Below are 14743 nucleotides of genomic sequence, written 5' to 3'. Positions count from 1 at the left end.
GTTGTTTTTGAGACAGAGTCTTGCTCTGTTGCCCAGGCTGAAGTGCAGTGGCGCCATCTCAGCTCACTGCAACCTCCACCTCCCGGGTTCAAGCAATTATCCTGCCTCAGCCTTCCAAGTAGCTGGGATTACAGGCACATGCCAGAAAATGAAGTTCTTCTCTGCAATTTTCTACCAACTACTTTAAGAGTTTCTCGTCAATGGTGACCAACAGGAATTTGAAAAGATCATCATTAAACAACCTTGGAATAATGTGTTTCTGTCCAAAAATAAATAAATAAACCTGATATTAAAAAGATATGCTCATAGAAGCTGGCTAAGTGTCTCATTGTAGATATTGAAAAAAATTTAAAGTTTTCATAACTCAACATTTGCTATCTTCCATAATACCTTGCCTTTTGTTTTGCTTAGAATTTTGTAACTTAAGATATGATTAATTTTTTTACCAACTTTCATGTAGATGCCCCTAATCTTTCCCAGTTTATCTCAACATGACATACACCTCCTTTATTGTTTTCTACATGTGGAATCACGTGAAAAAGGTTAGGAAGCATTAAGTTAAAGTAAATTAACTATTCAGCCAAAATATACAGTGGGAAGGGAGAAGAAAAGTCTAAAAGACGGTAAATGAAGAGAGGACAAATCATGAAGGACCTAGTTTGACATGCTAAGAATTTTACACTTTTTCTAGCCTTTGTCAGCTAGAGGTCTGGAAGAGAGGTAAGCTCTAATGTTCTAAGTCATCCATTGTATGTAACACATTAATTTATTTCTTATGCTTCTAGAATGGTACTATTTATGTATCCATCCCTGGTAGAAGAAAAGAATTACTTACTATTTTGTATGTTCCATGGTTCAGAGAAGGGAATCCAGTTAAAGGTTGCATGTAGCTGGCAATAGGGAAACACTGATACGTTAAACAAAAGAGTTATATAATCAGATATTTTATGTGTAAAGCTCTTTCTGGAAAGAGTAAAATTTAAATTGTTTTAAATCAAAATTCAAATGACCTGGGATCAATAAAGACCCCAATATTGATCTATCTAAAATCCTACAAGTAGCAAAATCTAATTTTCAATTTTTCCTTTAAATATTATTTTAAATAGCTGGTGATAATGATCACATCAACAGCCACTATGATTACAATAATTAACATATTACAGCAATTTACAGCTCACAGGCACTTTCATTTATATAGCATCACTTTACTCCTATGATAAAGATACCACACACCCATACTTCCTTAACCACAATTCCCAAATCCAAAAAGCTCTGAAAACAAAAATTATTTTTGTGTAAGTCTGGGCCAAAATTCCTGGCCTGACTATATATAGTCCTTATTTAACCCTTTTGTAAATATTCATATGTTTCACGAGAGAAATATCAATGTTTGATTAGGGGCTACTGTCCTGACCCTGCTAAGAGTTACATATCTTACAGTATATACACCTTTACATTTTTAAATTCTAAAATACTTGAATTCCAAAACATCTGCCACCATGAGTTTCAGTTACAGAATTGTGGACTTGTGTTTTCAATCTTCATTTTATAGAATGCAGGAAGTTAACTGACTTCTTCAAGATAGCACAGCTTATAAATGATGGAGCCAGGACTATTATCCAAATATCTAAATCTCGTTTTCTATCCCCTATCCAAGACTAACCATAAATGGGAAAAAAATCCTATAGAGGCATATAGAGGCATTTCATATTACATGTACCTGTAATTCCCTGGCCCAGCTCACCCAGAGCACTTGCCGACTGCAGGCAGCCTCCAAGCCCATACATTCTGGGTTCATCCTGGGAAATCCAGTTCAAGGACTATGCATACATCCAGGAATGACATGACCTGGACAGCAGGCTCCAGCCCTGCCACTTTCTATATCTTATAAGAATTAGTTAACACAACATTTTCAAAATGCAAAATTTCAAAATAAAAGTCTATTTGTACCTAACCTTCAAAAAAAAATTTTCTGCTGATTTAGTTTATCAGCTTCACTATGTTACACAAATGACTAAGCTCATTGTCTAGTTTGAGTTCACTGATTCAGAAGTAAAAAGCATCATCAATTTGTATGTTGATACTATTTTTCACTAAAATTTATTCTTTAAAAAGTAGAAAGCAAATAAGACAAAACTGTAAAGCGGGAACTACAATTATCCTAAGGATTGCCCACTTTTCTAATGCCAATTCTATCAATCCTGTGATAGTTATATTTTTCAACAAATTCTCCTGGTTCTCCCTCTATACATGATAGGATTGTCCTTCTCTACCCTGAGTTAGGTAGGCATGATCATGAAATTTGCTTTGGCCAACAAAATGCAAGCAGAAGTTGTATGCATACCTCTGAGAGGAAATTTTAAGAGACAACTTAGGATTCACTGCAGTCTCCCTTTTCAGCTGCTCAGAATGTTCCAGAAAGCATTTTCTCCACTAACCTGTGTCCCAGGATGAGGATGACATGGAGTAGAGACCCAAAGGGATCCAGAGAAACATATAACGCCAAAAAGAAATAAACCTTTGTTGTTTTAAGATACGAATATTGGGGATAACATAGCCTACTATAAATTTACTGCCTCTCAGCTCCAAATCCACCCTTCTTTGACCTGCTTTGTGATAGTGAATCTGGACTGTCACCATTTCTCCTTTGCAGTTGGCAAATGTTAAACTTTGTCACTAGAGGGAGCCATAGTGACATTAAAGGAAGAAAGGACTTCAAGGTTCTGGGTGTTTTGTTGTTCTTGCTACAGTGCATGGTTGCCAGTAGCTTATAGACACCCAGTGTTACTCAACCTCTTAGCAAGTTTCAGTGGCACCCCAGCAGACAGTTTCTCAAGAAGTCTCACTGGCACCCCAAGAGGTGGCTTCCCAATAAGTTTCCTAAGCACCTCAGCCAGCTTCTCTGCAAGTCCCACCAACGTTCCCACAGATGATGTCCTGCTTTCCTGCCACAGCCTGAGACAGCTCAGTGGGCCACAATCACATCCTCCAATGAGGGCTGAATCTCAGCCTCAGACACACAGGAAGGGCTTCTCTGAAATTTGTTTCTGTCATAGGTACTCTACCTTACCCCTAGAAGAGGGCTGCTCCTTGCTATGAGTAGTAATACTTTATATCAAAATGTCCCTGTTCAAATTACTATTATAGTTTCTATCAAGACTGGACTCTGATATCTAGTCTATCCTAACATACTGTCAACTGCAACGTAAATTTATATTAGTAGTTTTAAAGAAAAATCTTGGATTACTTTCTTTTTCTACTTTATTTCATAGCTACTTTTAATCTTTACATGCCTAAGTTAAACAACTGATTATATCCTAAACCCTGTCATGAAGTTTAATCATAACATACACTACTGTGCATCTTTTCATTAAACCAGACTCTAGGGTAAAAAATTACAAAAAAGTAATATATGAAGGCACACTTATGTAGAGTATGGATATTCAACCAAGCATGCCAAAAGAAACTACTTCTTGTGGAAATATTAAATTCAAATATTTACTTATTCATACTGGAATATAAAGTTATGCTGAGTCTTTTAACATGACCATTGGATAATGAAAATACTGTATATGAAAATATTTCAATGACTCTTCACTATGTTAGTCATATGGTAAAATTATTTACTCCTCTCCCTATAAAAATAAATACAATTATTAACTAACATGACTACTGCTTAGGAATAGTACTTAATCTTTACATACAGGGCACAGAACAATTCACACTTCTTGCCCCCAGTCCCTCCACCTAAAACCCAGTTACACAAACATTTTAACTCTGGAGGAAACTGTTAAATAAATAAAAAGTGGAATGCAGATTGGCGGCACTTTGAAGGCAATATAGTATTATAAACTATAGTACAACATATATAGTAAAATATTATTTCAGAGATATTCTGGAATTTGTATCTCTGAATACAAAATACTTTTTAAAAAATAAGAGTAGTTCAGTATCTACTTTATAAAAAATATATATCCAAATTTATATCTACTGGCACTCTTTAGAGGAATGTCATAAGGAGAATAAATGGTCCCCCAAAGATGTTCTGTCCTAATTGCAGGAACACATAAATATGTTTCCTTACATGGCAAAAAGAACTCTACAGATATGATTAAAATAAGAAGATTATTCCGGAATATCTGGGTGAATTCAAGCTAATCACATGAGTTCTTAAAAGAGAAAAAATCTTTCCTAGTTGTGGGCAGAGAGAGATGCAATGACAGAAGAAAGGTCAGAGAGACGGCATCGCAATAAAGATTCAAAATGCCCCATCGCTTGTTCAGAGATATAGCAAGTTATGTGCAAGTACCAGAAAGAGGCCTCTAGGAGGTAAGAACAGCCCTCAGCTGAATAGCCAACAAGAATCTCGGTCCTATAACTTCAAGAACGTAATTCTTTCAACAACCCAAATGAGCAAGCAAACAATCCTCCTTTAGTTTCTAGAAAGAAATGCGGCCCTACCTACACCTAGATTTTGGCCCAGTGAGAAAAATAAGTGTGCTAATAAAAGTATTAATTAATTCTTTCAGATTGAAGACTGTTTTATGTGTGATAAAACAGATTTTCATCTATGTGCCTGGGAAGCAAACTATTATAAAAATGATAATAGATACCAAATATGCCAACAAAACAAGATGAATGTGAGCACCACCTCCATCTGTCAACTGAACAATACCAAAGCACCAAACACCATTGTGGTTATTCTGCTACCCAGTTATATTGTTTAGTGTATCCTTTTCCCCTAGTTTTAGCCTCCCAGAAGCCTAGTTACAGGATACAAGAAACTACCAAACTATTTGTCTCTTCGAGCTGAACATAAGCTTGATTGGAAGAAAAAAATGCTAAAGGGCATTCCTCCTGTGCCTTAAAGGAGCATTTATCCAGTTCCTCTGTTTAGCAGAACCTATCAAAGTATTTGTATTATATAAAAATACTAAATGTTTATAACCATGTAACTATACAAAAGTTGTTAATTCCAAATGCCTTAAAAAGCATTTAGCTAGCACTATATTGTACAAAAAGTAAGAGCTTTGACAGGTATATATAATATAGATATATGTTCATAATATATAAACTGTATTAAAGTTGTTAGTTCTTGACCAATTAATTTATACTATCTAGTTGTCTTCAATTTTATAGGTTACCCGTATTAGAAAGAAAGTAGGTAAAATAATATATTACTCCTGTGTAAACCTTTTCTTAACTTTCCCCTTTCCATAACTCTACCTCAATTCCTATTTCTGGAGCTTCCCATCACAAAACCCAATAAAATTTATCTCCCTTTTATAATACAAGCACTTTCTGAAATTCTGCAATAATTCAGTAAGCTAATATAAAGATGCACAGAATCTTCACCAACTTCAGCATGTCATTTCCATAAGTAATCTCCTCTCTCTATTTTCCTAAAATACATTCATATTTCCAAAATTCCCTTAGAGGTGATACAGAAATATATACAGGGAAGGAAATTTGTCCTTGCTAAGCCTAACATATAAAACAAAGATTGTGTGATAGTTTAAAATACACAAAGAATGAAATAAAACCAGAGGGTGAGAAATTCATTGAGACTAAGTTATCAATGGGAGTAGGGAATATTCAATAAAAGGATGATAGTCCTGAAGTTCTGAAAAGATTACATGGTGTGAATATACCCAGTAGAAAAAATTTTATAAGCTATTAAGAAGGGTTCCTTCTAATTATGAATGGATTCCAAGAGCCCTAATCTTACTTTCTCCCCTTTGTTCTTTGTCCTTTCTTTTCTTCTTTGTCCCTTTTGGCCCTTTCTACTACCATCCCATTATACCAAGTTATAGTCACTTCTATTACTCATATTAATGTTACAAACTCTCTAGAATAACTAAAACAATAAAATAAGCCACTTCACAACTGCTCCCTCAAGAGAACACTGGTCCTAGGACCAGATGACTTCACAGAGCTAACTATAAGTGAGATAAGCAGATACAGGCAGATATATATTATGTACAGTAGTCAGTTAAGCAAGTCTGGCATCATAAGAGTTTACCTGACCCTTAACACACAGCTGTCAAATCCTGGCAATTTTGGCTCCTCAATTTTTCAAAAATTTGTCTTGACTCTCCACCTCCACCTCTACTGCCTTATTTCATATCTTCATCATTTATTACCTGGATTACTGTAAGAATCTCCTAAATAGTGCCTTTATCTCTAGTATTACACCTTCTAACCAATCTATTAAATGAGAGTGGTTTTTGTTCCAACAGAAGTCTAATTATATTGTGTCACTGCTTAAAATCCCTCCATGACTCCCTATTGCCAAATCCAAAGAATAGCATAGAAGGCTTTTTAGGCTCTGAACCTTGCCATCTCTCCAGTCTCCTCTATTGACGCATCACCATTTAAATCTGTGCTCTTCTGAACCACTTCAAGCAAACTTCTTGACCATGTCCTGCATCGTCTTCTTTTTTTTTTTTTTTTTTTTAACAAATGAAAGGTTTTGGGGGCAAAGAGGAATTGGGAGTTTTAAGATTTTTGCTTAGAGAACAATCTGCCCAGCTAACATCTACTCATCATTTGAGATTCAGCCTAGATGGCATCTTCCCAGGACTGAATCACGTGCTCTTCTTGTAAAATATATCCATGATACACTGTAGTGCACAGTAGTCTCCTGGTACTTACCATGCAAAATTTTCATGTGGTTTATCACGTTTCTTACAATGAGCTCCTTAAGAATTACCTGATAATGGTTAAAATTATTTCAACTCCCAGAGATATCTGTATTTCATTAGGTGACTAGAGAATACAAAAGTTTTTAATATCTAGCAGTGAAACTTTCAGATATTTTAACAGGAAAAACTATGTGACACCATGTAATATAACACAATATAATCAAACAATACCATAGAGGCAATAAACTACTAGTAAGATTAGTCTGACATATTTTTTACCATGGTTATAATGTATTAAAAACACCTTTACAGTACTTTTTCATGACACTTTACATTTTTATGTGTTCATATGATTATGGTTGGCCTTAGATTATCTGTCCCTGGAGGGCATGAACTATTTCTATCCAAAGCCTTCAGTGTACTCTTTACCACTCATCTGTGCTAAACACAATGGAAATGTATCAATTCTCTTAAAGGATCACTTTTACAGCCAAATTTTCCCTAATTCCTAATATTCCTTAAATTTAAAAATGATATCTATCACAATGTTCTTCTAGTTTCTAGTCAAAAAAGATATGCTCTTAGTCCAAAAGAAAGATAAGCTGCAATCATACACAAACACTGTAAGTTTCCTTCCATGTAAAATAAGCAAAATTAGGCATATGTTTAAAAATTACATTTGATTTCAAAAATAAGGACACTACTACATAAGCAAATCTTTTTTTAAGATTATTGGAGTTCACCTTGAAAGTTGGTACCACCTAGATGAACATAATATTTCATTCCCAATGTGCGTTCATTCACCCGATTAATATTTTTGAGTACTACTATGTGTAAGGCATTGTATTACATTAGAAGTTGAAGCTGCATTAGTGAACAAAACAGACATGGTGTGTGCTCTCTTTGAGTTGATAATCTAGCAGGGTGGACAGACCATAAACAAGTAAATAAATCATTATAAATTTTGATAAGCATAATTGGGGAAATATAAAAGGTATTGTTATAAAGAATAATGGAGAGAATCTACATAAGAAAGAGTGGTCAGAAAAGAGCTCTCTAAAGATCCAAATTTGAAGCTAAGCCAGAAGGATGAGAAACCGGCAATCATACAAAGCTTAAGTGTATTTGAGGGGCGATGTGAAGATCAGCATTCTAAGCTCAATAACCATACTTCAGAATTAGCTTAACCTAATACAGTTCTCTGGGTTCTTAGATACAATGTGAATAAGACAAATAGGTAAATATAGATTTTAGTTAAATAATAGAGTAAAAAGTTTAACCAAGGCAAATCTAAAGTCAATTACAAAGTAGTTTCCACAAGTAAGTCCCCTCAATTCACCTTTGACTATCAGTATCTTGCCGATTACCAATAACTTGATGTCAGTGCTATTTTCACTGCTATGTCTTAGTTATCAGGCTCCTTAAGAACGGTATTTGCTGAGGAAACTATTTTCAAGTTGTCACCCACCCTCTCCCCATCCCTAGTCTTCTAAACAAATAATGAAGTCGCTTAAAAGCCCTCCTGGCATATTTTGACTTCATAATAGACAAGGAAAAGAATCTCTCAATTTTTAGAAAGTAAGAAAATTTCACCCAGCAATCCTATGATAAGGTTTAAAGAGTGCTATCTATATCAGTTAACAATAATGATTATTTATTGCACCACTACTTATGCCAGGATACTTAGTCTATAACAATCACAATCCTTCAAAATAGGTGTTATTACTCAAATAGTATAGATGAGGAAACTCAGAGTTTAATAATAACAATCACAATCCTTCAAAATAGGTGTTATTACTCAAATAGTATAGATGAGGAAACTCAGAGTTTAATAATATAAGCAAAACGTTACCATTATTAATTAGTAAAGTAAGGTGTCAAGTCAAAGTTCATCTGGTCTATCACACTTGCTTCCACTATCTCTTTCTTCATCGCACAATATAATTAGTTCTTTATCAAAATCTATTGTCAAGAGGAAGATATTATTTAATTGCCCTTACTTTAAAATAGAATATATATAAATTTATTGGGTACTCTTTCATAAAATATAAGTCAATTTTTTGTTTGCTTGTTTTCTTATAAAATGTCAATCAATTTTTTAGAATGCATTTTGAATCCTTAAAAACTAGTTTTTCATTTTTTTGGCAATGGCAACAGTGGTTTACATATGCAATTTTTATTTAAAAGTATTCATGATTCAATTGGTACTTTTTAAAAATACTAGAATAGGGAAGATCATTCTAAGAAGATCACAAACTCAAAATCCATAAAACAAAACTACAATAAATTCAATTTTTTTAAATCCTGACCAGTAAAAAAGGCATAAACAAGGTCCTAAAACAAATAACATGTAAGAGAGCCTCCACAAATCACTAAAAATTACTAATAGAAAAGGGAATACAAATGGCTGTAACCAAATTTTTTTTAAAAGGCTCTCAATCTTTCTGACAAGAAAATTGCAAATAAGTCTACAGTGGCATCTTTTTCATTGAAACATTGGTAAAGATTGCCATACACTGAGTTGGCGAGGATGTGGGAAAGTCCCCTTAGTACACACCACTTATACACACTTCCTCTACAAAAGTAAATTTCACAATATTTATTAAATTTAAAATATACTAACCCTTTGGCCCAACAACTTTGTTTCTAGGAATCTGTCTCAAATATACATTCATACATGTAGGAAATGCATGTACAAAGATATTTATCACAGATAATACTGTGATAAATACTAAAAATTTCTAATGACAAAATACTTAGAAAAAAACTTAAATACCCACAAATATGGTACTAGTTAAAGAAATTACAGAATATTCATTAAAAGGGATAGTATATATCCTATATCCATTAAGGTTAACGAGGCAGCTATACAGTCACAGATGTGGAACTGACCTCTTATAAAGCAAACTGCAGGACACATTTCTGTTTTTACGTTTACATCCATCCATACATACATGTATGAGCACACACATACACACATATACAGACACACACAATATTATATATACACATGTATTTATTCTTATGCATAGACTGTCTCTAGAAGAGTATACAATATAAAATACACTAGTAACAGTAGTTGGCTCTGGGTAGGGGAAATAGGTAGCTAAGAAATTTGGGGGCTGCGGGTTGCTCACACCTGTAATCCCAACACTTTGAGAGGCCAAGGCGGGAGGATCACTTGAGCCCAGGAGTTCAAGACCAGCCTGGGCAACATAGGGAGACCTCATCTCTATAAGAATTAAAAATAAATTAGTCGAGTGTCATGACACCTGCCTGTGGTCCCAGTTACTCCAGAGGCTGAGGTGAGAGAATCGCTTGAGCCCAGGAGGTCGTGGCTGCAGTGAGCCGTTATTTCGCCATCTCACTCCAGCCTGGGCCTCAAACCAAGAAAGACCCTATCTCAAAAAAAAAAAAAAAGAAAGAAAGAAAAGAAAAGAAAGAAAAAAAAAAGATTTTATTTCAAAATTTTATAAATTAACTTTAGAAAATACTTTTAAAATTGAATTATTTTAAAAAATAGAGAACTTCTCACTATATATGTGCTAAATATATACTAATTGTTATCCTAATCTATCAGGAAAATGTTTACTTATTGCCTTCCTTTATTTGGGAAGCAAATTAACCCTTTAACAGAAAATCTAAACTATGAATGAAAATATACACATCAAGAAACACATAATTTCTAATTTGTGTTACAAAAAGCTTATCTGAAAGGCTATGATATGTACATATTAGAAACTCAGTATTTACTGAATACTTTTCTATTGATTTAGTGGGTTTGCTTTCCTCAGACATTTTTTCACAATTACACAAAAACCCACTGGAAATTCAACTTTTAATAAATTATGTTTTTCCTTCAAACAATGATTCCTCATTGTCCCACAAAATTGATAAGCTACCTCATTAACATTACCATAATTTAAATAAACACAATTTATTAAGTACTTATTACGTGCAGGTGTTAAGGATGCTGCAAAACACAAACTCAAAAAAAGGGTAAATTTTGATTCTTGCCCTCAAGAAGTTTACAATCTTGAAAGACAAGACTTAAAAACATTAATCATTCAGATATCTTGGAAGATTGAAAAAAAAACATTAGTCAGTAAAAGGACATTATAAATTTTACTGATAAATTGAATTAGCCAAATTTAAACTGCTACAGCAATACATGAAAGGATTTTTTAAAGTAATTACTGATTAGGGTTCTACTGAGATTTTTTAAATGCTTCCAAAATTACAGTACCTCGCTGATATGTAAAATGGTATTATTTGATGATGATAGACTTCCTACGTGGATGTTCAGCTGGACTTTGAAGAAATTACTAATAATTAGGAATAGCTTTTAATTATTCAGGCTCCTAAGGTGAGAGATAACAGTAATGGTCTCAGTTTTGATCACTCAGTTCTCTTATTAAAAATATCTCAAGCATGAATCTTTCACTACATGCATATTTACTTATAAATTATATGCATCTAGGTATTGTCATCTATATATTAAATATTAATAAGGTTCAAATTCCTTCTTTCTCTCCACTTTGCATGAATACTTAATATGAACATTGAAACTCACAGATCATGCAAAAATATTTTTATCTAACCATTGCAGTATCTTCACACATCAAATGTATTTTTTAACATAAATGTTAAAAGGCAGCAGACATGCATTTAAATTTCAGTTTATTTTTCTCTCTACTCTTAAAATACACGTTAATTTTCAATGTAATGAACAGCACTAAAAAGAAACAAAGCATAGTAATGACTAGGTAAGCGAACCCTAAAACTTCATGGGAAATAGTAACCATTGAAGACCGTTAGTATTATTTTTGAATTATAGTATATTATATAATAGTATAATTATAATTATACAATAATTATCAATATTGATAATGTATTATTTAGTAAACTGTCAAAATCTTCAAAATGATTTGTCTCTCATTACTATAATTCCATTATAAAGTCTATTCATTTCCTCATTTCCTTGCCTACTCTTTCGTTAAAAAAAAATTAAGAACATTTAAAACCAAATGTCCAAATATATTATGCTTTAACCTCCAAATAACTTTTTGTTAAAATAAATATAACAAGAATGTGAAACCATGAAAGCCATTTTGAGGTAAGACTCCTTTCTAAGACTAAGTTAGGTAGCAATGCAAACAAATATTTAAAATAAATCTGAATATATATTTTTCATCAATGTAATTTTATAGATTGTATGAATATGTATTTAGAGAACATTTGTTTCTATCTAAACTATGGAAATATGAATATGTAAATATTATATGTATTGAATAGTATGTAGGTTTACATACAGATATAATATATACATATATAGCTACCTGAAAAACCCTTTTACAACATCTTCCTGACATATTGTTCATTTTGAATAATCCTAATACTTAAAGTCCACTTAAATTTCTATATTAAAACAACAAATAAACTTAGAACTACAGTGAACTAGCCACATAGTATTTCTACTATGAAGAAATAAAAACACATTTTACATTAAATAGGTAAGTCAAAAAAATAAAACTACATTTTACTGGCGCATCATTTTGGCCGCACTGATTTTTATCAATTATAGTAAAAGGCATTAAGTTCACATATTTAAATATCAAACTGCAAGTCATCAAAAGCTTGGCATTGTTAGTACACACAAAAAAAGTTAAGCACAGTAAGAAGTATGCTCAAAAAGCTTCTAAAAATAATGCTTTATTCTTCTATTAGTTAGAGTAAACTGCTTAAGTCTCTTAATTTCTTCATATCTCAAGGCTGTTAATAAATAACATTCCCAAATAAGTATTCAACGCCAGAAATTAGCTTTCATGAAGACATTCTTAATTTCAGTTATTTCAGGAACATATTTGCTCTTTTAGCCACTCAATATTTTGTGAGAAATAGTATCTTTCTCTAAGATTTGTGAATATTTGATGTTTGCTACTATAAATTATTTAAAGTGGTATTTTTCATTAAAATATGAAAATATATACCTATTGACAATGAAACCTGTTTCTTTATTAGTACATGAAAGACTACTAAATTCAACAACCTGCTTTTAAAATGTACCTGAATAGAGGTGAGTGTATTAGTTCCTTCACAGAGGAACTCTACACTTTCAATTGTATATTTCTGTGGAGAATATGGGAAACGTATACTTGACAAAACGCAAAAGAATCATCTGAATAACTCACTTCAAGTAAAAAGAAAAAAGCCAAGCTGGAAAAACATAAAAAGGTTACACATCTTCTGAATAACCTCTTTCACAAAGTAACTGAGAAATCAAATAACCATAAAACATTCAAAAGCAAACCTTGTAGAAACAAATCTCTTTGCTAGACTAACCAGAAAAGTAGTCTCAGAGCTAAAGATAACCCTGTCTGGACAGTTCCCTGGTGCTGAAGTTCCAGAGCCGGTAAACGGATGCCTGGGTGCTGCTTTCACTCCTACCACCCTCAGAAAAACCCGGTCTGCCAAGACCGTGAGCAAGAATAGTAGAACTTCACAAGGTAGGGAGCATCCCAAACTGCAGTGATGGTAGGAACTGGAGTCTCTTCAGGATTAAACAGATTTACTAGTTGCAAACAGGAAGAGCAGCGGAGTGCAGGGTGTTAGCACTCGCCGAGGGGGAGGGGCTGGAAGATGGCGGCGGACGCACACCCACCCGACCGCGACAGAGCTTAGGCCCCTCGCCCGCGCCGCCGCCCGCTGCTCGCAGCCACTGTGGGCAGCCCTACTCTGTCCCGCGTTGCTGGTAGAGCCGCCCCGCGGAGGCGTGGGACCAGGGTGGCGTCCGCATCCCCTGCCAGCGCGCCTTCGCCCGGGTCCGTCCAGGGAGCACCTGTGCACGGCCATATTGGATTCTGTGCCCCAGTCACTGCCTCAGCGCGGCGGGAAAGGAGAGGGTACGCACAGAGCCTGGGTTCAGCCCCAGTCCCGCTGGGGCCCCGGAGCCAAGATGACCAGCGGGGAAATCCGGAAAGGCGCCAAGGAAAATCACACCGCCCTAAGGCTCGCCACCCTCACCTCAGCCGGCCTTGGCGCCCTCCCTCCCCGACACACACCCCTGCTCTCAGACACCCCCAAAACAGCCCGGGCGGCCGGCGCTGGCCGCAGCCCTCGTGGCCTGGGCGCCGCCGGCGGGAGGGAGGGCGGCGAACTGGGGCGCGCAGGCGGCCGCAGGGCAGTGGCCGAGGGGGCGGAGGGCAGGGAGAGAGGCGGGAATATGGAGCCAGGTCCTTACTTGAGTACGGACTGCTCCTTCTCCTCTTCTTTCTTCTGCCTATCCATGACGGCCAGGATGATTTTCCTCTCCTCCTCCGTGAGGTGGCTGAGGTCAGGCATCTCGGGCTGCAGAGGCGGCTGAGAGGCCGCCGGGATGGGAGCCGGGCGGCCCCGGGGCCCGACAGGAGCCGACATGTTTGGTGGAGCCCAACCACCCTAGGGAAGCGGGGAGGCAACTCCACTGGCAGCGGCGGCACCGGCGCGGCGGCTGGGGCAGCCTCCAGCGCTGGGACAAATACATACAAATCAATGGCCTTCAATCCAAGGCGACAGCCCCCTCCCCCAAGAAAGAGCAGGGGGAGGGGAGGGCGAGCGCGTGGGGAAGGAGGGCTGAGGAGTGCGCTTCGGGAAATGTTTCTTCTTCCCGGGGGCGAAGGGCTGTGAAGTGAGCGGTTCAAGGGAAAGGGGAACTGGAGGCCGGGACGCGGAGTGCGCGGAGAGGCGGGGGAGGGTGGTGGAGTAAGGTGGCGGGGACAGCTAAGGGTGGGGTGACTGGAGGGAGCAGGCGGGAGGGCGACAGGCGGACCGGGGCGCGAGTGTGTCCGGCCGCGGTCAGGGCCGGGAGCGCGCGCGCCGCCTCGGAGGGGAAGGGGTGCCTGCGAACCAGCCCCCCGGGAACTCGCTTCGAGCGCCCGGAGGCGGAGTACTGCCGGCCCGAGGGGCACCCAGGCGGGAGCGGAGAGGGTCGTGAGGAAGCGAGGACGGTTTCCCGGAGAAGCAACTCAGCCGTCCCGCCTGCTGACGCGTCACAGGGCTCCCGCGCGCCACAGAGGGAGAACTCCTCCAGGCACACCCGGGAGCGGGCCGCGGGGCCGGAA

At 36.9% G+C, this 14743-nt stretch overlaps 1 protein-coding gene across 31 annotated transcripts in view; it reads right to left on the bottom strand.

Moving 5' to 3' along the window:
• The window catches only part of RIMS2 (regulating synaptic membrane exocytosis 2), a 743118-nt gene extending 728375 nt beyond the window's left edge, over positions 1 to 14743 (bottom strand). For all 31 annotated transcript variants that reach the window (XM_034966469.3, XM_055116819.2, XM_055116823.2 and 28 more), the window contains exon 1: positions 13885 to 14743. In XM_034966469.3, coding sequence (XP_034822360.2) covers positions 13885 to 14060 — 176 coding nt within the window. In that variant the 5' untranslated portion in view covers positions 14061 to 14743. The remainder of the gene's footprint in view (positions 1 to 13884) is intronic.

This window comes from Pan paniscus, chromosome 7 (assembly GCF_029289425.2).
Source record: "Pan paniscus chromosome 7, NHGRI_mPanPan1-v2.0_pri, whole genome shotgun sequence".
NCBI classification, from domain to species: domain Eukaryota; kingdom Metazoa; phylum Chordata; class Mammalia; order Primates; family Hominidae; genus Pan; species Pan paniscus.
Note: the sequence above shows the minus strand (reverse complement) of the source record. Positions and strands in the feature narration are given on the sequence as shown.